At 41.1% G+C, this 22,982-nt stretch overlaps 2 protein-coding genes across 2 annotated transcripts in view; both read right to left on the reverse strand.

Annotated features, from left to right (window-relative positions):
• On the reverse strand, positions 1–17,430 carry fam20a (FAM20A golgi associated secretory pathway pseudokinase). Its single transcript, XM_085284079.1, has 12 exons — positions 15,661–17,430; positions 10,886–11,647; positions 9,318–9,511; positions 8,843–8,893; positions 7,543–7,621; positions 7,163–7,255; positions 4,413–4,528; positions 3,846–4,026; positions 2,108–2,217; positions 1,907–1,988; positions 1,765–1,824; positions 1–1,624 (listed from the first exon to the last, which is right to left on the reverse strand). The coding sequence occupies exons 2-12, from the start codon at positions 11,257–11,259 to the stop codon at positions 1,354–1,356; spliced, it is 1,611 nt and encodes a 536-aa protein (XP_085140205.1). The 5' UTR covers positions 11,260–11,647; positions 15,661–17,430; the 3' UTR covers positions 1–1,353.
• The window catches only part of LOC146568202 (cilia- and flagella-associated protein 337), an 18,919-nt gene continuing 11,613 nt past the window's right edge, over positions 15,677–22,982 (reverse strand). The window contains exons 15-19 of the mRNA XM_085283493.1: positions 22,751–22,965; positions 19,353–19,483; positions 18,752–18,804; positions 18,491–18,621; positions 15,677–15,756 (exon numbers count right to left, since the gene is read on the reverse strand). Coding sequence (XP_085139619.1) covers positions 18,532–18,621; positions 18,752–18,804; positions 19,353–19,483; positions 22,751–22,965 — 489 coding nt within the window. The 3' untranslated portion in view covers positions 15,677–15,756; positions 18,491–18,531. The remainder of the gene's footprint in view (positions 15,757–18,490; positions 18,622–18,751; positions 18,805–19,352; positions 19,484–22,750; positions 22,966–22,982) is intronic.

A 22,982-nucleotide genomic window follows, 5' to 3' on the forward strand; every position in this document is an offset into this window, starting at 1 on the left:
GAGCTTTGAATGTCCTTTATTTCATAAAATACCCAACCAGCAGTTCAACACCTCGAAATATCTAATAGTAAAGTTTAAGAAAAGCACCTGCCCGCCATGTCCCTGTATTTTCAAAAAGATGTAATATCAAATTTGCACACTAGGTGGAGGTATTGCACAGAAAAATAAACAACATTGATTTGCTCAACAAGAAAAAGCCTAAATTAAACAATTTAAACAACAGATACAATTCTTCATTCCTCATTTGAGAATTTTGTCCAGTTTATAATAAATTTGTTTTTTTCTCAAGCTTTTTAAAACTCCGTCTTTAGCAGATATTATTCAACTGAGCACATTTAAAGTTAGATTGTTGTATTTGGCACTATGACCCAACATTTATATTTCTCTAAACTTTAGCTACTGGTTATTTGCAAATCCTCTCTGTGCTTTCCTTTGGTAAATCTTTTATTTTAGACATTCATTCACTGAAAGCTTTTAGAGAAGGCGTATTGTAAAAATGCTTCGGTATGAAGGGATTTACCTGTGCTCGAGGGCCTGTTTTAAGTAAAGGATCCTTATCAGCCACTCTTTCTGCTTTGTCAAGCTCAAGTCTGACTCCACTTGGCTCTAAAGTCTCTTAAAAATAGTTGTGGTTATTTATCTTACTCTACATCACAGAGCAACGCAGACTATCAGGTTAGTTGGAGGAGAACAAAGGGAATGAACGGGTCAAAGCTCTGACATGTTCAGACGAAAACCTCACACAAGTCCGCTTGGGTGAGAGTTATTACTGTGGTGCAACGAAATGCATATTTGCTAATTGTTTTGGGTTTGCTGTTTCTGTATCCTTGCCTGGCGGAGCTGACGGTGACGTTGTGAAGCTGTTTAAACACTCTGATGAGACGGAGGATTACAAGTCTGGAAAACAGGGTGGAGTAAACTAAGTGGCTGTTTAATAGGTAGCACTTTTCTCACAAACATATGGCTGAGCGCGCATACACACAGTCTGCCGCTCTAAGGTGATAACTTCTCCTCAGAACTTGCAGAATCATCACATAAAGACTTTATTTTCTGATTATATGTCACGGACACGCAGAGCTCTCTTTCCACATCCACAGTGTAAACCAACAATCATTAAAAAAAAAAAGCTGATCCAGTGGTGGCTCTACATATCAGATGCTGTAAGTTTCCACTCACAAAGCTTCATTTTATTTCATTTAAAAAAAAACAAAACAGGGTCTTTATTTAAAAATGTGAAGGTGTCAGAGATTCCTTCCTTCTGTGATGAAGACTCACGGCTTTTTCCTAAAAATTTATCGAGTCTTATTTATACGAGTCTCTTCCCGAGCAGCCAGAAGCCGAGCGCATCCTCTGTTACCTTTGCATCGTCCCGTCTGTGGCAGCCTCGGGAGTCACTGTGGATTTAAAAAAGTCCTCAGTGATCACTTCGTCTTTGCCCAGCCTCCGGACGCACCGGTGGACCACTCGGAGGACCTTGTGCAACCTGCGGTCCAGGGCCAACAGGTGGGGCTCTGTCAGGATGGGCCTTAAAGAGTCTTCCTGCAGGGACTCCCTCATCACATCACTGAGCCTGAACTCTGATTGGGCCAGGAGCTGCAGCCTTAGTAGTGTGGATTGCTTTATCCTGGGGGTAAGAGGACAGGGCAGAACACACGATCAACAGGAGAAGAGAAATTAGTTTCCTTAATTCCTTCACAGATTTTATTAAATTTTTTTTACTTATGCCCTTATGTACACAACTTCCATAGACTGAGTCATACTCACATGCAGCACTGGGACAGTGGAGACAGGATGGACATCTCATCTTTAGCGTGCTTCCCAAACCTGGTGCATAAACAATACACGTTAAACCCCGACAGCGAACAAAAGCAGCATCATTTAGTGCTCAGCAGCGGTTCTGTCTCACCCTCTGGCATTGTCCAAGTGAAGAAGGAAGCCTTCATCCCCAAACTTGGTAAAAATCTCATAGTGGTGTCTGTCCATGTTCCCTGTAACGAAGGCGTGACTTTAACGAGGGGAACAAATCTCTACACGTGTAGCTAGATTTCCGCAATATAAAATATCTGACGCTACATGAACAGTTTATAATGCAGAGGTAATGAAATACCTATGAGAAAGTCGAAGATGGACATGTCTATGATGTTTAGGAGCCTGTTTCCTGAGTTATAGGGGTACTGCTGCTTTATTGTGTCGCAGTAGAAAGGATTCACTTCCCACCTTTTGAAAGAAGCATAAACGAGAGGAAATTAAAAGGAGCCGATGGAGAATATTCTTTGGAAAATGAAGCAATTAAAATAAATTAGCCACAACTTTTTATTGCTCACTTTCAATGTGATGCTCCAGCAAAACAAAGGGGTTGATGTGTAACACTGTGTTACCTCCCTCATTTCTTAACACTCTGCAAGCATTCAGAACTGAGTAGACAGATGCTGTATTTTATTTTATTTACATCTTAACAGTTTAGTGCTTGCTTTGCCACATTTTTTAATTTCACAAGGCCCCAAATGTAATTAACTGGTAATAACTCTACAGACCTGTGGTAATTGCAGAATCTGGTTAGTCTTGCAAAAATAAGCAAAATCTTCCCTTTAAAAGGCATCAACTGGATGTAGGATGCTCTAAAATGCATTATACAGTACAATGTTAATATGTTATTACAATGATGTAACCAGATAACAGAGTCAGGAGGCCTCTCATTTATTTTGTGTGACAAAGTCACTGAGGTGTTTTAATGATATAAAACAGGAAGTGGTTTTCATTTGACTTGTGCAATCTGACTTTGGAGGCCTTAAAAATAATGGATGCTATAGTAAATAAAAGAGTCTTTGAAATCTTGCACTCTGATTTATGGAAAATGACACTCATGTTTTAGTAGCAAGAAATATCCATTAAATTAACTGCATATACACAGCAGAAATATTGTTGTCTTATTATTATTATATTTTCCTGAATTCCACCGCCACTACTTATTTCTGTTTAAAGTGAACAAAACTATAATATTCTATATCAGAATTAAAAACTTAAATGGTTAGTTTTATAAAGAATTGTGATCGGAGTCACAGAACAGTAACCACAGCAGCAATTAGTAGCAAAATACAGAAAATTATTATTGTTCCAGTTTTCAAAAACCGGCAGGATGTGATGGACACCACTTTCTTGGAATGACTTGAGGACATCTGTTCCTGCAGGATGAAGCCTTAATTTTGTCCTCAGTGAGCTTCCACAGATTCTCGACTGCATTAAGATAAAGACTCTGAGACAAGCGTCTCATTATTTTAACGTTATCAGGTTGAAGGGAGCGGTTTTAGCTGCTTTGCAGTGTGACAGAGTACATCATCGTCCATAAAAATTGCTGACTGATTGGAATCTAGGCAGGACAGGAAGAGTGTGTTGGTTAAGGAGCTTCTGATAAATGTGGAATTTATTGCTTCCTGTCTGGATAAACTAAATGAAACTGACTCTCATAACTAAAGTGATGTTTGGACCGGTTCTCTGTTGGCAAGATTTGGCCTAACCTAAGTTGATGACAGGCTTGGTCACTGGAAAACAGACTTTAAGTCTAAAATCTTGCAGGCAACAGTGGACTGTGTGCCAAGAATGAACTTGAATGCACTGTTTACCAGTGAATTTACAAGCATTCTGCATAATAACTGGTGTCAGTAAAGCTGAAATCATTTAAGAATTTGGCTCGTGCATCAACCAGCTTGTCTTGAAACTGCTGAAAAATTCATCCCTTCAGCCTCAAGCTGAACAACTGCCATCAACAACCGCCAGCTCACCATTTTGCAGAATGCTTGCTGGCAGTTAAACAGTTTTGTGCTGCATTAAAAAAAACGAGGTCTTACTCCTCCCGTCTGGTGAAGGTGTAGGAACGGATCCACGGGCTGGGGATGGAGATGCGGGGAGCAATGCTGAGTCCCGGCAGGTAGGCGGACAGGGAGCCCTCCAGCAGGTCGGGGCTCCCGCACGCTGCATATTCTGTCTTGCACACATACAGGCACTTGGCAAAGAAACAAGTGTTGTTTGCTGTTTGGGAAGCAGAACAAAAACGGAAGAATGCAAAATGAGTTTTTCTGTTCACTTCCGATTACATGCTTTCCAATCAGCTCTGCCTTTCCCTCTAGCTGGATGCCATATCAACAGCAAGGAAAAACACAAACAAACATCAAACTGAGTAAAAAATAACTCGCGGATCATCTTAGCTTCACGCAGACATGCTTGTTTGCAAAGATATGCAAAGGGCAGAGATAAACAAGCTCCCAATCAGATGCACAGCTACTGAGAAACACTATTCATGTGTCAATCAAGTATTTGAACTATTGTAAAGGAGTTTATATTTAACATACAGGCATAACCGTTGAGTCTAATCTAAAGGTATTACTTTGAGGAACTGATGTGGTTTTTTTTTTTACCCGGGGAGGTGAAGAACACAGCTCGTAGGTCTTCATTCTGGGTTACTTTTAGGACTTCACTAGTGATGTTCACCAGCCTGCCAACCACTGGAGGAACTCTCCGGAAGTCTAGGATCCTAGAAAATATATTGATGTGATTCAGAGGAAAACCTTTTACTCGTGTAGGGAGACAGCTCGTGCTGGCATAAATATTAATGCAGTGTAAACCTTCCAAAGGTGATGGTAGTCTTATCTAACTTTAAATCCTCATCTCACAGGAGCCCACGCTCCACTTTCACTGATTTTACTGATTCTTATCAGTGAATGAGTCCGCTTGACAGCCGCCGTGCTGTGTAATCCAGCTGGCTGCGTTCATATAAACTATCGAGAGCTTGTACTCCCCAGAGGCAGAGTTTTAGTCATGTCTCGCAAATAGTAATCAAACAACAATCAGCGTGTCATGCCGAATTGCTGTTTCTAAAATGGTTGGCATTCCCCAGCCCCTGATTGCGAGTGATAATGATGAGGGCTTCTGGCAAGTGAGACACAACGAAGAGAGAGAGGCAACACACTGCCACAGATTACACACATAGCAAATTAAAATTTAAAAAAAGAAAACAGGAACAGGAGTTGTACAACATTCTCACTTTTTAAAGAATAACTGATAAAGTATGAGCAGATAAGGAGAAAAGGCACTGTTTGAGAGTAATTACAGTAATTGTTCGAGCTGTTGACGTGGTGCTGGAGTTGTTTTCTGTCTGTGACTTAACACTGTGTGTGTGTGGGTCTGTTAATGATACCGTCTAGTTCAGATGAGTGAATCACCTCGCCTCAGCTAATGTGTAATTGCATAAAGATAAGTGTGTCCTCATCTGTGTCCAAACACTGTGGTTCGAACTGATCAGCAAGTTGGGAAATCTGAGGGTGTGCCAAAATGTTGCAATCTTTTTCGAGGCTCCATGATACATTCGTTCGCACAGGGGGACCTGTTTTTTTAGACTTAATTGTTGGAGACGGTTTGGGATTTTAAGGATGTTTTTGAATCTCGCTATTACAAGAATGCTGCCACATCGTCTCTGAGGATTCTTTAATTTCATCACTTTCTCTCTAAGACATAATGGATGGATCCATAAATCTAAAAATGGATTATTATTATAGGGTCTTGACCTTACAAAATCATAAGGGCCTTTAGATGACTGTTGTAGTGATTTGGCGCTATAGAAAAAAACTGAATTAAATTGGATTCATTTTTGGTCAATTTTAGGATTTTTGTTTTATACATTTTAGAAAGAGTTTCACAAAGTTTAGACCCGATCCTAACATCAGGATGTAAACTTCAGCATGGAAATGGAAAAATCTAAAATAAGAATTTTGTGAAAGGTCACTTGGGGCAAATTCTTTAATTTTCATCTGCATGTCTGCAATTTGGGTCCGCAAAACTGCCAGCCACAAATTGATACATGACACTTTGATGTTAACACCGGCAGTTGTAGTTGCTAGACACATCTGCCAAGTGCTTCTTAGCTTATTCAAGTAACTAAAATGTATCTCTCGACCATGTTTTCAGTACCTTTTGGAGCATTTTTAATGCAAGTAGGCTATTTATTAATTAGCACTAATTAGCAAACATTTGTGTATGTGGATGCAGCTTGCTAGCCTAGCTAGCTAGCATTTGGGATAACTAAGAATTTTGTCACCTCCCTCAAATGCAATTTTTTTCTGGCTTCATAATAACAAAATTGAGCCTTTAGAATAGAAGTTAAAAAATGTGATGTCATGCATCCATCTTTTATATACAGTCTATCGTTGAGTGTCCAAATACTGTCATCTAACCATGCGGATTTTAAGCTTGTTTGTTTACTATATTCACATTCTTAGTGTAACCAATCACAAACCAAGGTGGAGCTTACCCCAGCTGTCTTAAGGTAAGAGGTGGGGTACATCCTGGCCAACACAGACACTCACATTTACACCTATGGGCAATTTAGAACCACAAATTAACCTAACCCCACTAATAGCATGTTCTTTGGACTGTGGGAGGAAGCTGAAGTACCCACACAGACATGGTGAGAATGTGGAAAGTCCACACAAAAAAGGCCATGGCCAGATGGTGGATTAAAACCCAGGAACTTCTTGGTGTGGGGCAACAGTGCAAATCATCGCACCACCATGCTGCCTGCTGTGATGACATCAGTCACTGAAGTTATTTAGAGGCACAGAGGTGGCAGAGCCTAGCTGGCATACAGCTAGAGGCAGGGTACACCACAGACAGATAGCCAGTCTATTGCAGTGTATTGGCACTGCAATAGACTGGCTATCTGTCCACAGCTGTCACTCACATTCATACCTTCTGGCTATTTAGACTCACTAATTAACCTAACATGCAAGTCTTCTGACTGTGGGAGGAAGCTGGGGCTGGCTTTTGGTCATTTTTATGGATTATAATGAAATCTGGATCAGATGTTATCGTTCCCCTCAAGAAATGAATTGGATAATTGACTAAGAAAAAAAGAAAATGAATCAAAGTGATAAATAAGCTTTTTTTCCTCCCATTTGGTCGCATTCGTCCTCCCTCCAAAAACAGTCATAGTACCTTTATATATACAAGGACGTAACTGAGATCAATAAAATAACATGTGTGCAATCAACACTAAAATTACCCCCAGCAAGCCAAGCAGTCATATAACCACAGTGAGAGGACACTAAAATTACCCAGTCTAACAGCAATGACCGAGAAGACGTGAAAACAGTGAGGGATAATGAGGCTGCACCTGTCCAGATGAAAAGCAGCAATCTCTGCATTGTGTCTCTGGAGGTCAACGAAATAGAAGACGTCTTCTGGAGTCTCCTCGTCCCTCTGCTGCCTGACACACACACACACACACACACACACACACACACACACACACACAGACAAACACACACGTGCACGCACACAGAGCGATCAAACTGTCAGTTCCAACACTCTGCAATATATAATCAAGACATTACAGGTGGCCAACTCGAGGCTTTTGACTGATATAAATTCACACAGAACATGACATAGCATGCTATTACAGTACACAGTCTATGTTACCTAACTCAGCATTTCATGTTTTTGTGTGATTTCATTGATTTCACCAACTGAAAATAACCAACTAGATTTCCTCACCTCATTGGTTTAAACATGGCTTTAGCTAGGTTGCGCATTTTCAGGGCCAGTTTCAGGTGATGTCCGCTGGGCTTCACCACTGTGGGAAGACACACAGAAACATGATGTGTGGTGCGAGATCGAGACGTTTTTTTGTACCACAACATTTGCCCTACATGACTTCCACTCCACACTTATCTCAATGTTTTTGGCCAGGGAAAAGCAAACAGTGAGCAGCATGCAAACTGACTCATTATTTTAAGATTTTAGATTTGCAAAATGTGAATCATTGTCTGGCCTCGCCCGAGTAATAAGGTAATTGGATGCACCCTGCGCTTTCTCTGACTGGCTCCATATTGTGTCACAGCAGTAGTCCAGATCAGCACATACAAGCACCCCCCTCCCCACAGTGCTCAGTGAAACTCCAGGTTCTTAATAGTTAACAATCAAGCAAGGTTTATAATATAAAACCATTTCTGGAAATGACTCAACGCGAATCCAACTGGCACAAACAGCTTCTGTGGCCGATGAATTACGTCGCTCTTTGGTGAGTGAAATAATGAGAAGGTTAAATTTAAACTGTGGGGGGTAGCGATTGTTTTGTTGCTTGTTTCTTCTTGGCAGTGAGTGATGTTTGTGTGGCCATGCACTTCACTGCGCAGGGATGCTGACAAAGCACAGACGAGACAGATCAGACAAGTCAGCGTGGAAGAAGAAGAAACGTAGCTGGGAGAAAAATTTTACATATAAAACCAATAATGAGCTATTTGTCCTCCTTAATGTTTACATTTCTACCTGCGACGCTTTTACAGCACTTACTTAGTGAACAGCTCAGTAGCATCTATTGTTTGGCACGTCACTAACTTTCAATTATCCATCCGTAGCTTTGGTTTGCGTGCTGCTCAGAAGTAAAGTAGGAGATGGCAGCGTAGGTGGTAAGAAACGCTGGCTTCCCTCGGCGCGTGCAGACATCAAACGCTTAATTAGGAGCTCTGCCTTTGAACGCAGACTAATTCCTGGGTTTTATTTGCCCCCAGAGCAAAGTGTCTTATACAGAAAGACAAATCTGGATTTTGGTGCCAATAGAAAAACCAAAAATCCTCACTATCACAAAGGCAACAGTGTGTTTGTCTCTCATGGTACTGCCAAGCAGAAAAGGCAGAGTGAGAGAGAGGCAGACAAACAAAAAGAGAAACAAAGAGGCTAGTGAGAAATCAGACTCATGCGGTTGCACAACATGAGATATGAGGTAAAGAAAATAAAAGCCCAAATCCCCGAATGGATAAAAGGCTCATTACAGGTGGCGATGACGTTGTCATACCTTGGGTGCAATCACACGCTCCTTTTAGGGCTTTCTCATCTTGAGTGTAATCTGTAAGACAATGAACTTGTTAGGTAATAAATTAGCACACTTAGTGCAGGGAATGTACCTGTCTAATTCCAGAAAAGTAATGGGTGCTAGATTTGCCATCTGCATAAAACGCTAGCTGAACAGTCCTTACTGTAAAAAACATTAGAGTCCTGTGCTGTAAAGGAGCTTTACAATACAATACAATCAGCTGTTTGGTTGCTCTTGTACTGATATTATATTATATCTTTCCTACATCTGTCCTATATTAACAGAAGCGTTTTTCATTGCATATTTATTCAATTATACTGCACTACATGTAAAATTCCACCCAGTTCACAAAATTAGACCCCATGAGGGATATGACAGTACAGCATAAACACAGGAAGCCGATAATCTTTCCCTGACATCATCGAGCTAGACGCTCCAAATCCCATCTGACCTTCACCTGCACTGATGACTGTCATGCTCTGCATGTCCTTGATAAGTTGAAGGACAGTAGGGTCATCACGGGAGTACAGAGCATAGCGGTTTATTCCCAGGTGGAACTTCAGCCAGCTGGTATCAGGGTCGTAGGTCACCTCATGATTAGTCACAGTGATGTTAGCCAGAGCCGCTGCCAGACTGTAGAGCTTCATATGTCTGAGGAAGACGAATAACACATAGGACAGATGTTAGCTGTGGGATACAGGATGCTGTCAACTCCCTATTATCAGAGCCCTAAATAAATGGTTAACATATGTAAACACATCAATTTTCTGTAAAGCCATTGTTAATCCTATGTTATTTAAAACAACAGAGTAGCTGATTTAAAGAGATGCTTACACTGAACCTAAGATGACATGCTTAAAGCAAAGGAAAGAAAAACATGTTGTGTTATAAAGTACTTGTTCTATTTACCACTTTACTCCTGCCTCCATTAGTCATTTATAGTCAGCCAAGTTTTATTAGTCTCTTATATACAGGCTTTTTACTGTTTCTAAATTGAGTTTTAACAAATCTAAACTGCCCAGCCCCCTTTCCCCTCCAAGTAGGAATAAGAATAAACTGATACCAAAAGAAATACTGTCTGTGGTAAGAGGGGCACCACATGACAAGGGCTGACCACAGTGAGTGGGATTGCCATTTCTCCACCCAAACAAACTCCATCACAGACCGGATAACAAAATGAGATAATGGAGCAAAGCGCTAAGAATAGAAGTTTGTTTTTCTCTCATTCCTACCACCTCATTCATTTAATTTGACGTGACACAGAGTAATCAGGCCGCTGGACAAGTGCAGACAGCAGAGCGTGTATCCAAACACACACTGTGGGAAACAGATAAGTCACGAATGCACACAACGAATGCAGTAGATGTGATGTTTAGACGCTGTTGCAATATTTTGCAATAACAAGCCTGTGAGCTGCCTTTTTTTAAGTGCACATTTGTAAGGCAGCACAGCGGGGAGATCCATTGCTCATAATTCTTCTTATTTTCCACTGTGAGAGCCCAATATCTATATCTCTCTGAGGGAAACAGACAGACAGCCTCACAAGCCAAGACGGCTACAACTCCCAAAGATTGAGATGGGCCCCGGCAGTTTTAAAAATCCTTGTTTACCTTAAAGAAACCGTTCCAGATGCTGGCTCTCAGAAATGACGTGTTTGTCAGGGTTTTCTGACCCAGCCCACATGACACTGGAGTTTTTATGACGCACAGAATTGTCTACAGATCCGGATGTCTGTCTGTGGGTGTATGCCTGTCACCACGAACAAAGTGCATCCAAGTTCATGGATATGTGTTTGTGTGTGTGCCTCGGGTGGGTTTGGCCCCAGTGTCACTGACCCTGCCTCCTGACCACAGTCAAGCCTCAACACGTGCTACCACAGTGGGAACTCTGAGCCAAAACGAACACGCAATTTAACAATAAAGTGAAGTAACTCCGTCAAGTCACGCATTGCAAAATCAGTGGCATTATTGTCACAACAAACATTATCTTAATTTAGAATGATGAAACATGACACCAGAAACTGACCTTTCCCAGTGCGACACCTTCCTCCTATAGTAGTCAATCAGCTGTTCCACCTGCAGCAGTCTCTCTTCTGGCCCCAGAGCCGGAGTCTGGATGTTGTATAGAGGGTGAGAGAAAAGCCTCACCAGTTTTGAGCCTCCGTACGCAGGCTCAGACGTGGTGCCGTCCAGGAGTGGTGCAGAAGTCCAGTTGGAGAGCTGCGGCGTGGCCAGACCTCCCTGGCTGGGGGGGAGGGTGAGTTTGTTGGGGCCACATGAGCAGGAGTGTCCCGATGTCAGGCCCTTGCTCCGCATCTTTGGCAAGAGGATGAAGTAGAGGTCGGCGGAGAAGACGGCCGTGAGGGTCACAGCTAATAAGATGCGATCTCTTCTCATCATTGAAACAGAAGGAGGGGGGTATAGGGGGGGCAAAGAAAGCTGAGCAAAGTCCTGGCTATGTGCTGCTCGGGACTGTGTGAGGCATCACTTGTAGTCTCCCTCCAGTCTCGCGCACACACACACACACACACACACACACACACACACACACACACACACACACACACACACACACAGTCAGCCGGGCAGAGGCAAGCAGTCACAGGTTGGTCCAAGTCTCTCTCTCTCTCTCTTTCTGTTCTCTATCTGTGTTTCAGTCTGTTTCTTCCAGCCTCACTTTTCCTCCTCCTCCTCCTCCTCTCTTGGCAGCTACTGAAGAAAGTGCCGAGCTGAGAGCGAGCATGTGCTAGCAGCAGTCAGTGACAGTCTGGCTGCTTCCAGGGACCTGCTGCTCAGAGGAAGAGCGAGAGAGAGCGTGTGCAAGTGTACATATAAGCAAGAGCGAGAGAGAGAGAGAGAGTAGAGCGTGTGGGTGTGCATGTGCAGGTATGTACACAAACATCAAATTACAGGTTAGCAGAGGGAGAGAGTGGCGAGTGCAGATGGGGGTGCAGAAAGCACAACTCTCACACACTGTTGGAGAGCAAAGTCCTCGGAAGCAACACAACGCACTTCTGCTTATTACAACAGATTTGAATAAAACCCCGTCCAGCTGGCGTGGCGGGTCTAAGGCAGTGCCAGCGCTTGTGTGCAGGTCCAGGTCCGGTTTTCATTATCGTGTGTTTAAGCTGGCCGCCTTCCTGCGTGATTTCTGACAGGAAGATTTAAATCTACATGTTTAAAATGCACAGGTGTAGAAATGAGTTAAGGTGGCGTGACTGTGCTATTTGCCTTGCCATCCTTTCTTTTTCTTTTTTTCCCCCAAGAGGGGTGTGGAGGAAAGTTTCCCTTCCCTATCTTATCTTCTTGTCTCCACCCTACTCCTCCTCATGAAGTCCACTTTCACTTCTTGTCAAAGCTCATTACGTCCTCTCATCTTCTCTTCATCGTCTGCGCTCCTTGCTCGTTTCTTTCTCTCTCCTTTTCTTCTTTATGTTGCCTCTATTTTTGCCTCCTTTTATGCTACAGACCTCCAGTCTGTCTCGCTCCAGGCAAAAACTCCCAGCTGCGCTTTCCTTCCTGCTGTAGTTCCCACACACGACTCCTTCACCTCTCTTGCCCTGAACCACACTGATACAAACGTTCATAAAAGGCAGCGCAGGAGGGAAAAAAGAAGTTGTTGCACAACTTGAAATGAGGAAATGAAAAGAAATCAAATACCTCACTGTGTTAGGACACTTTTCCTTATTCTTTGTCTTCCTGATTCCTGACTCACAAAGTCTGCTTGTCGCTCACGTCAACCGTAAAAGCCCTAGGCAGCTTTATAGTGAAGCAATGTAAACCTCACAGGGCTTTTCCCAGCCTGCATCGGCACTGTTGTGGTATTTTGGAACATCTGTCGTCTGCTTGGCTGTATGTGTTTGTGTGTGTGTGGAATTCTGGCAAAGTGATGTGTTGATGTCTGGGAGCAGCTCTCCAGGGTGTTTTACCCTCTCAGAAGAGAAAGCAGGGCGAGAGAAGCTGTTGCTGATGTTGGAAATCAGTGACAGGAAGCTTTAACCTGCCAATTAGCCAGACTGTAGATGAGCTTTGCCACTACAACCACAGTTTCCTTTTTTTTGGTCTTTTTTACGAGTCAAAGAAAAGGGGATGCTGTTGTCTAAAAGCAGACACAATACTATGCAAAAGTTTTGTGCCACCATTTCTAGAACCACTCATTCCTTTATGTTTTGCAAGGAAAATGAGAAATAGGTGCAACACAAACTTGCATGGGAATACAATATCTAAGGGAAAAATATAGTTTGTACAATTCTAACATTGAAAGCCAAGATTTGGCATGACTACATTTATTCTTCAACACAGCCTAAAGTCTCTCAGGCAAGCGTTCTTGTATTTTATGTCATGTTTCTTTTCTTTTCTTCACTGGTGATGTGCTTGGCATCATTGTCATGCTGAAAAACGAAGCCATTGCCAGTCAAATGGTATTGCATGGTGGATCAAAATCTGATGGTACTTTTCCGATTCTATAATTCCATCAATTTTAACATCTCCACCACTGCCTGAGATAGAGCCCCAAACCACAACAGAGCCTCCGTCGTGTCTTAGAGATGGCTGCAGACACTCTGTTCTTGTGTAATTTGGCATCCCTCAGCCTTTTCTCCCCGTTTTCCTTCCTTAAAAATGGCTTCTTGACAGCCACCCTTCCACTGAGACCATTTCTGCTGAGTCTTCAATGAACAGTAGATGGATCAGCTGAAGGACCAGATGCATCTCTCAGGGCCTGTGTCAGGCATTTGCTGGATTTGTTTTTCTATTTTTTAAGAACATGACTTTCAGATACTGTTAATCTGTAGTAGATGTATGCAGTATGTAGTATGCAGAATTACAAGAAACATGAACTTGTGCTGCCAGAACAGCCCTGACCCAGGAAAGCATGGACTCCATAAGACAAATGATTCTGGGTTTATTTGTATTCATACCACAGAAACTGCCCTGAAAACTCAACATTTGTGTTTTCTGCCACTACTTCTTTTGCCCTCCATTTCTCCAGTCTCCTCAAATTTTTTAAGAACACACTTCACACCATGCTTTAAATCATCTTGTTGGTGTAATAATATTATTTTATACTGATCAAACTCTTTTTATCTTTGACAATTTTTACAGAGTCAGGAAAAAAAAGTTTTTTTTACGTTACTCTGAAGATGGTCAGGTACTAGGACTCAACTGAAAATGAGTGAAAAAGCAGTCAATGTCCAAATAAAACCTTCAAAAGACTTTCAGAACATTTGGAGAACTATTGCTAAAAGCAACACCTCCTAAACAAATGAGAGTGGCTCAAGACTTTTGCACAGTATTGTATTTTTACATTACGTATTTGCGTAAAGAGTACAAGGAGAGGTCACATTTTTCATAACTGACTAAATCATCTATTTAAGTTTCTCCTGGTTGTACTTAACTTTTAAGGCAACAGTCTTATTGGAAGCTTTCAAGGCAACAAAACGAAATTCAAGCCATATTTATGCTTTTATGCCAACGCATAAAAAAGACAGGAACGTTAAGTTGTAATGACTTAAAATCAAACCATCCGTGTTCATGAGCAGGCTGGAGATATTTCTGACAACACATTTGGTGGAGTTCACTCATGCACTGTTGACTTGAAGATGCTGGAGGGGGCAAAATGCTCTGCGGATGACTTGCCCTGTTTGTCCAAGCTGTGTCTGTTCGCATTTATCCCCGGGAAGCACACTAGGGAAGAAGCTCTGAGCATGCCTCCACCCCCGCTTGAACATCCATACCGGTACTTAAACTAACCCAGTTCTTCAATAACAGGAAAAGTGCGTGCAAAGATGTTTCAAAATCGAATGTATGAAGAAAACACATGAAAATAGGACATTGAGTCTTGTGTCACCAATTTCTGCAATTTAGCCAAACTGTGATGATAAGTACAGGGTGGCTTTTGTTGAGATAAAGCGATGCGATGGCTCTGATGTTTTCCTGTCTAGATGACTGTTTGGATGACCTAGAAGTATCATATCAGGAAGCTTCAAATTATCTGCAAAGAGCTGCAACAAGTCAGACAGCTAGACTTCATTTAAAACTACTTCAGCTCTCTGTCCTTCCATAGTTATATATCATTCTTTTTGCTATAGCTTAGCATAAAGTGGGGAATTACAGCGAAACAGCTCAGCTTTTTCCAAAGGTAACAAAATGCTAAGCATCCCACTATACTGTACAAAAGCGCATAATTTCTTCATATTTTGCTAGGAAAATGGGAAATAGATACAAACACAAATGGAAATAGAGTATAGTCATTTCCTGGGAGGACGACTCTAAGTTGCACCCACTCAAAAAACAAAAACAAGAATAGCAAAGAGAACAATCCCACCCCAACCTCCATAAAGTTATTTCTCATTGTTACACATTGTGAGCTTTTAGAGGTGCTGATTAGGCAAATTTCAATACTGTTGCACAGAGCCAGGCAATCCATTTACATAATTTACACTCTACTATGCTAGGCTAGCACACCACCATCACAGTGTTGATATTTCCCAATGTGTATTTTTTTCTTTTTGCATATAAAAGAAGTATATTATGAATAAATGGGCCAAACAACAGACATTAGTTTGCAAACATTAAAGTGGAATAAGACGAACGCTGAAAGCGAGGGACAAAGGGCAAAAAAAATAATACAGCATATGAAATGCAGAAGAGACAGTGCAGTGACACTGAAAATCCTTCCAGCACAGTGAGTTCATCGCATATTCAAAAGGACATATTCAATTTGCTGTTTCAAAATAACTTCATAAAAGGAACACAAAGGAACAATGTTCACGTTTGAATCTCTTTCTACATCTGACTCACTTTTTTCTTTCAGACGCTGCACGCTGAGCTTTGAGCTGCCAGTCAAATTTTGATAAAACACACAGCCGATTGTGGGCAAATCTTCAATAAAGCCTCCTGGAGAAGGAATGAGTGAAAGAAAAGAAGAAAAAATCAAAACCAGACTTTTCAATATCAGAAAACACAAATATAAGACTTCACAGATCGATATCGGGAAGACATTTTTCAGCATTCTTAATTCAGATCACAAATAAAGACGTTAGATTAATCAGTGCAGGGCTCCTTCTTCTTGACCTCTCAACGGTCAGTCCACATGAACTGAACTGGCAGCTACAGGAAAAAACATCCTCCATGTCTAGGCCACAAATGCACAATGTGGTAGTTTTATGAAAGGGACAGGGCTGGCAGAAGAAGAAGAGGGCGAGAGAGGATGAAGAAGATCAACAGAGGGAGAAAAGCAAGAAAATCAGAAAAGACAAATTTCTCACCAGATGCATCCTAAACAGAGTAGCAGAACTCATTTCTTGCTTCTGTTTCCGTCCCATTTTACTTTCCCATCAATCAAGCTCTTTTGGAAAACTTTAGACTGACTTCGGTTAAAAAGGAGGTGAAACCGAGCTGTCGCATTCCTGCAAAATTGATCGAGTCTTTTATAGCTGCATGTGCTGACCAATGCTGACCAGTATATCTGTGTTGTCCAGAAACCTAGACTACAAAGCTACAGTAGCTGTGATCTATAATATACCCCATTTTATTGTCTGTTTTGCTCTACATGGAACCATAATTTACACATCGTGTTCAATGCAACTTGAAACTAGCAAATGAAAGCACAACATAATTAGAGAAACATGAACAGTGGGTGCATTTTTTCATAAACTTCAAGACAATTAGAAAGAAGAGGAGTCGCCCCCTGCTGGACAACGAATGCACGTTTATGCCACTTCCACTTTGGCCTTACTTTTCAGATCTGGAAGCCTTGTCTGTTCACCTGCTGTAATATAAATTAATACAAATATCTAGTCATCACATGGCAGCAACTTTTTGCATTTACGCATGTAGACATGGTCAAGACAACATACTGAAATTCAAACCGAGCATCAGACTGGAGAGGAAAGGTGATTTAAGTGAATATAAACGTGGCATGGTTGTGTGTGCCAGACAGGCTGCTCTGAGTGTTTCAGAAACTACTGATCTACTGGGAGTTTCCAACACAACCATCTCTCAGGTTTACAGAGGATGCTTCAAGAAAGAGAAAATATCCATTTAGCGACACTTGATGTCCTGTTGATGCAGGATCAGAGGACAATAGCCAGACTTCTTCAAGCTGATAGGACAGCAACAGTAACTCAAAAAAACACTTGTTACAACCAAGGTAAGAAGAGCGTCCCTGAATACACGACATAATGAGCTACAGCAGCAGAAGACTACACCAAATATCACTGATGTTACCACAGAAGAGGAAGCTGAGACTCTGATGAGTCTTGATTTCTGCTGTGACATTCAGATGGTGGGGTCAGAACTTCATCCTGCCTCGTATCAATATTTTCCTGGCAAATTTTTGGTCCCTCTTGGTCCAATATCCTCCATATTGTTGCTGAACACGGTCATCTCTTTATGATCACAGAGTAGCCATCTTCTCCAGGCTGTTTCCAGCAGGATAACATGTCATGTCAGTTCACATCATCTCAAACTGGTTTCTTGAATGTGACAGTCAGTTCCCTGTACTTAAATGGCTTCCACACTTACCAGATCCAGTCCAACAGAGCACCTTTAGGATGTGGTGGAACAGGAGTTTTACATCAAAGATATTTAGCTAAGAAATCTGCAGCACTTTCATGATGCTGTCGTGTTGATATGGACAAAAATCTCAGAGGAATGTTTCCAGCACCCTGTTGAATTACAGCAGTTCTGAAGGCAAAACGAGTCCAACCCAGTACTATCAAGGTGTATTTAATAAAATGCCCTATGAGTGTATATTCTCATTTTCCAAAAAGCAAGCCACACGTGACATGGGCGAGGGTGGTGGTCATATTGCCATGACAACAAGAAGCAACAGCCAGGCGTGATTAGTGATTAGTGAATGGTCAAATAATTGTAAAATATAGGAACCCAGGGTTTGAACATATTTTATATCTGTATTTTGAACATCGTCCCATTTAAAAACAAAAACAAATGCAGTACTATGAATGTTTTCCAGGTGAGAGTGTTTAAAAATTTCCAGCATTTAAACTATATCACGTATTCTTTCTTGTTTATGACTGCTGCCTTTCACCACACCATGAGGTTTGGCTGCTTTGAAGAACTACAGACTTTGACATGGTTGGACAGGGCATCATTTGTCCTCATTCTAGTCTAGTATACCAAACTATTTTTACCATAAAGACTGGAAAAAAACAAACAAACCCTCAAACAAAACACCAGCAGTTTTCTAGTAATTCCCCAACCAAGGTACAGATCACCAAGCTGATGTGTTAAGTAGTGAGCATTATTGGTTCATTGAGCACATTTTGTTACCTTTGGAGAGAGCTTCCAAATTCACACAGCTTTTATGAAAAGTTCAGCTATTTGGTTGCTGTAGCTTAATATTTTTAGAATAGCAATGGACAATATTAATCTTCTCATGGAACATTTGGCAACAATGAATTTCCAAAAATGTGGAACTATTCTTGTAAGTTCGATTTGCAGAATTTTTGGCATTTGTCTGGGACAGAGTGGATAGAAAAAGGATGAAAAAGATGAGTTATTTCTTACTGCAGACACAAGACACCAACAGAACATAAAATAAGGTATTCATGAAGCTAGCAGGAGCAGAAGAGAGGGGATAAGATCAAGTAATCAGCACAAATCTCACCAGCAGGACCACCTGAGTCTGAAGAGACAAGAAACAGCCAATCAGCAGCGATTGCTGTGGTCGATGTCCTCAAAGAGTCCTCTCCTCTCGTAACACAAAGCTGCTGTCTGGCAGAGGTCCTCACATGAATACTGAGACACGCATAGACAGGTACAGATGGAGGATGAAAAACTGTGTTTGCATGAGGGAGGGGTAGCTAAACAATAGAGCTAAATATGACAAATGCACTCAGCAGCAGCTGATGTTGTCCTCCCAGGTTACCATAGGTTGCTGAGGTTGCTCGTGGTCATTCACTCCTGCTTGGGTGGATGAAGCTGAAAGAGGATGGATGACAAAAGACAAAGAAAAGTGGGTAAAAGCATACATGTGTATGTCTGCCTGGGTGTGTGTGCAGAAAAAGCACAGCTAATCGCTTATTTTGGCAAGTCCTGAGCAATGGCAGACTGTGAGAGGAAAGTGTAGGAAACGTCTCGCAGATACACACCCTCACACACCAACCTTGAGTATTTGTGGGTTTTTTTAAAGAAAAAACATTCTGGCCTGTGTGTCTAAAGGAGAACATTGCCCAAATGTTCCAGAGCCGAGCTCCAAACTTTGCAGGAGGAGAATGTGAAGAATGCTCTGACTCTTCTCTTCATAATGTGCAGAAATTGGACATGATAGAATCTGAGTATCAGGTTAGATTAGCTTAGAAGGTCATCCTGACCTGCACTGTTTAACCCCTTTTTATGAACATTGTCAGCAGCAGCTGTGCAAACTCACATATGTGTGCAGAAGGTTATCTGATGAAATGGCTAATTACTGGAAGGGGTAGCCAAATGTTACTGGAAACGGCCTTGATTGTATGTGTGTGTGTGTTTACCTTCAGAACACCATTCTTCCTGTGAAGTCTGATCACGGCTAGTAGGGTCAGGTACTTGATTTTGGACGTCACTGCCTTCCATATTTTCATCTTCAGTCCTCCTCTCTTCTCTCAGATTGTTCCGTGTATTCCTGAGAGTGTCAGAGCAAAACAATACCAGTGTTTACTTGAGATATGGGTTTGCCAATTTCATGCACGTCAAGCTCCTGATAGACAAGACATGGGTCAGTGATCCTATTGGATGAAGATTTGTCACAGAGGCCGATATCTGTGAGGATGTTTGTTGTTAGATTTGATTCAAACCAGAGCTGTTACTGCTCTCGATCTCTGTGGTGAAGCATTTGAGTACTCTGTGTGCTCCTTCTGTGTGTGTGTGTGTCTGTGTGTGCGTTTGTGCGTGCGCTGCTTTAGTGGATGAGTTAAAACTGACATAATGACTTCAACATATGCAAGATTTCAACTTCACAACTTTACAAGCTAATAAGTGCCGGCAGAGCATTTTTATTGTGATAAGCAGTTGACATTAGTGGTAAAATGAGGCTAAAGATACTTTAAAAGTTAATTGGTACCATCTGTGACGCAGTTACATACATGAAAAACTGCTATATTGTGAAGTTACGATGTTTACACTTGCTGTGTCAGATATAAAAGATGAATTCTCAAAGTTACAATAACTGAGTGACAATTTAGGGAGCCAGTGTTTGATTTATGGCTGCACAGTAAAAATGCCCTAAAGGATGGTGCCTTATGTCAGTAGTTGTCACTTCTGTACATGTTTATAATCATTGCTGAGGTGGGAACTACATTTTAAAAATCCAACTCTATTAATTAGGGCTATAAAGGTTTAGTCAGCTAGGATGACTCGAATGGAAGAAAACTGTTTCCTAGGTCTCAGTCTGTGCAGCTATATGCATAGTATGACCTGCACTGTGGTTGAATGAGGTATGGTGTGTTACATTACTTCCTCGTTGAGCTTGCTGGGCTGGAATAATGGAAAAATCCTGGTCATACTGCTGGGTTAAAACCTGGTAAGCAAACATGTAAGCTGCTTTGTGAACCTGCCCTTACAACCAGAGTATGCTAAAGGACACTTGCGTGTTGTCTAGTGCTCTGTGGGTTGCTGATTAAACCACCCACAGAATTTGAAGCCAAAGTGGCAGCAGCAGAGAGTGGTGAAGTGCCATCCATATAAAGAGTATAACTGACAAGAAGCTGCTTGAATGAGTGCTAAAACTCAGAACTGAGTTATTATTTTCCACTTCAAGTTCTGTTGTATCAAAGTTAATGGGATTTTATTATTATTATTATTATTATTATTATTAATTTCTCTGTCTGAAATAAGGTCTGTCTTTAATAAAAATGTAGGAGATTTTCCAATTTTGTTCTATAATATAAAATCTATAAAAACAAAACAAACACAATTTTAAATCTTTTACACTTCCCAAACCTGTAGTTTGCTAAAAAAGAAAAAAAAGAAAAAAAAAGAAGTGGCTAAATGAGGTTATGGATGTTATTAGGCCTATTAAACATCATCACAGTCATTGACTATATATAAAAGATGGCCTCATGGTAAGTTATTACTTAATGTTATAGTAGCAAGCTGCTACAAAAATTTCACAATGCACATACGCAAATAATTATTAGTAATTACTGCTATAATGAGCATTTCCTCTGTCACCGTGTTGGTTTTCTACACGTGATTAGAAAGGGCGGGTGTAACTGTGGAACTCCACGCTCATTGGCCCTGGTATATGTGTCTGTGCATGCTTTGTAAACACAGTACCATTTTCTCGCTTGTCAATCACAACGATTGACAGGCAAGAAGCTAGTACTGTGTTTACAAAGCAAGTTTTTTTGGTTTTGTTTTGTTTTTTTATTCAATGTGACCCAAAATTAGTGACTGAACCTTTCTAGAAAATTGTCCAAAATAGTCCATTTTCCCATTGATTCTGTTTTTTGCAACCACATCTAATAGTTGGTCTTCAGACAGACCTGGAAGTTACATCCAGGTTTTATATTGTCGGTGGTCACTACTTATCACTAAAAGTGGCCTCACTCCTAACCCCCCCCACCCCCACCCCTTGGATCTTATGAAGGTGGGAAAAAAGGCTGTGAGCTTGTTTGTTTCTACTATTGGAGCAACTGCAAGTTTTACTGCATCCAAGATTTTTTATCTCCAGATGTGCTTATTTATAGCCTAATATTGGTGATAATTCATAAAGATGATCTTGTTGTAAATGTCACAAACTTCACATAAAGCTTATTCTAAATTTAAAAACCTACAAAAAAGTCTCCTTTTTTATATGAAACAATGACTAATGAAAAAAACATCATCCCTGCAGCACTCTATTTACACTTTGGCTCTGTCACTCTCTTCCTCACACAGACATTAAATGTACACTCTCCATAAGTTAAACAATACTGTTGTCATGATTTTGCTCCTCGTGAGGTTTATGCAGACATTTATTTATATTTCTAAGCATGTGCTGACTCTGTCTTTAACTTTAACTGTGCTTTTTCCATCCCCTGAAATTAAATTATTCCTGACAGCTCTCTCCTTCATGGTCCATGTTACCCAGCATGTGACAGAAATACAGAGAGCAAAGATGTGAGCCAAGCCAGAGTTTACGACCTTTAACCAAAATGAAGTTTTTATTAAAGACTCAAATGTTTGTGGAACAGTGAGGGAAGTTTATTTTGGAGAACATGTTCAATCATGACGTACATTTCTTACATTTCATACTTATATTAGATTTGGTACAAACCCTGCACTGTTGATATTATCACTTATTGGACTTGTCTTCTGTTTGATACTGGCAGCTTTAATTTGCCACTCTTCTAGTTGTTGATACTCTTGAATGATCTAATCTCAAAAGACTGCCATGTTTGCAAGCCTCATCTTGAAACTTGGCATGTATAATAAAAATTGTGCTTCAAATTATTATGTGTGCAATCACTTTTAGCATTTATTGCCTCTAATGAACAAGGAGTGACGTTTTGGCTCAATTTTATTTTCTCTCTACTGACCTCTTACCCTGTGTGTATTAAACACATTTCTGTCAAGACCACTAGTCACAATAAAAATGTTATTTCCATCTACAGCTGTTTATATCTGGATGTACGGCCCTCTGCTGGGACCTTCCACCATACCATGCACAAGCATGGAAAGATGCAGAAATGAGCAGGGGCATGGGAATGCACGGTAGACCTGACATTGATTAAGTTGGATACAGCATGAACAGCATGAAATGGAGGAGGTGGGTTGCAAGGCAGATTGCAGAGGATGCAAGCCAAAATAACTCAAATAGCAGATCCAGAACCATCATCCAAAAATGCTCTCTGTAATTCTTTATGTGTTTTTTTTAATAATTAATGAAGACACAAGCCAGTTTACCTACCTATGATAAGTTCCTGGGTCAGCGATATTCCACGTCACCTCTTGCCCAAAAAACCCCACATGATTGCCGTCCTCTGTCCATAGTCCAGCAGAACCATCAACTGATGCTGTCAGGACAAACAGTCTGTCAAACACTTCAAGGACTTCCACACATATCAAAGCCCTTTTGTGAGCCCTCCAAGATTGCAGCAGCAGTGGAGGTTGTTCACAAGTTGCCTGTATGAAGAAAAATA

Source organism: Mchenga conophoros, linkage group LG8, assembly GCF_057382185.1.
Source record: "Mchenga conophoros isolate Kocher_MC1m ecotype Shallow Benthic linkage group LG8, M_conophoros_male_GT1.1, whole genome shotgun sequence".
Classification (NCBI taxonomy): domain Eukaryota; kingdom Metazoa; phylum Chordata; class Actinopteri; order Cichliformes; family Cichlidae; genus Mchenga; species Mchenga conophoros.

Bases quoted from the DNA above. Each gene is read 5' to 3' on its own strand.
- fam20a (XM_085284079.1), bottom strand. From the start codon at position 11,259: ATGATGAGAAGAGATCGCATCTTATTAGCTGTGACCCTCACGGCCGTC. The intron at 2,218-3,845 runs GTAAGACCTCGT...TTCTTTCAAAAG, and splicing joins ACCTTCACCAGACGGGAGGA to GTGGGAAGTGAATCCTTTCT. The intron at 1,989-2,107 runs GTATTTCATTAC...CCTTCGTTACAG, and splicing joins CATCTTCGACTTTCTCATAG to GGAACATGGACAGACACCAC.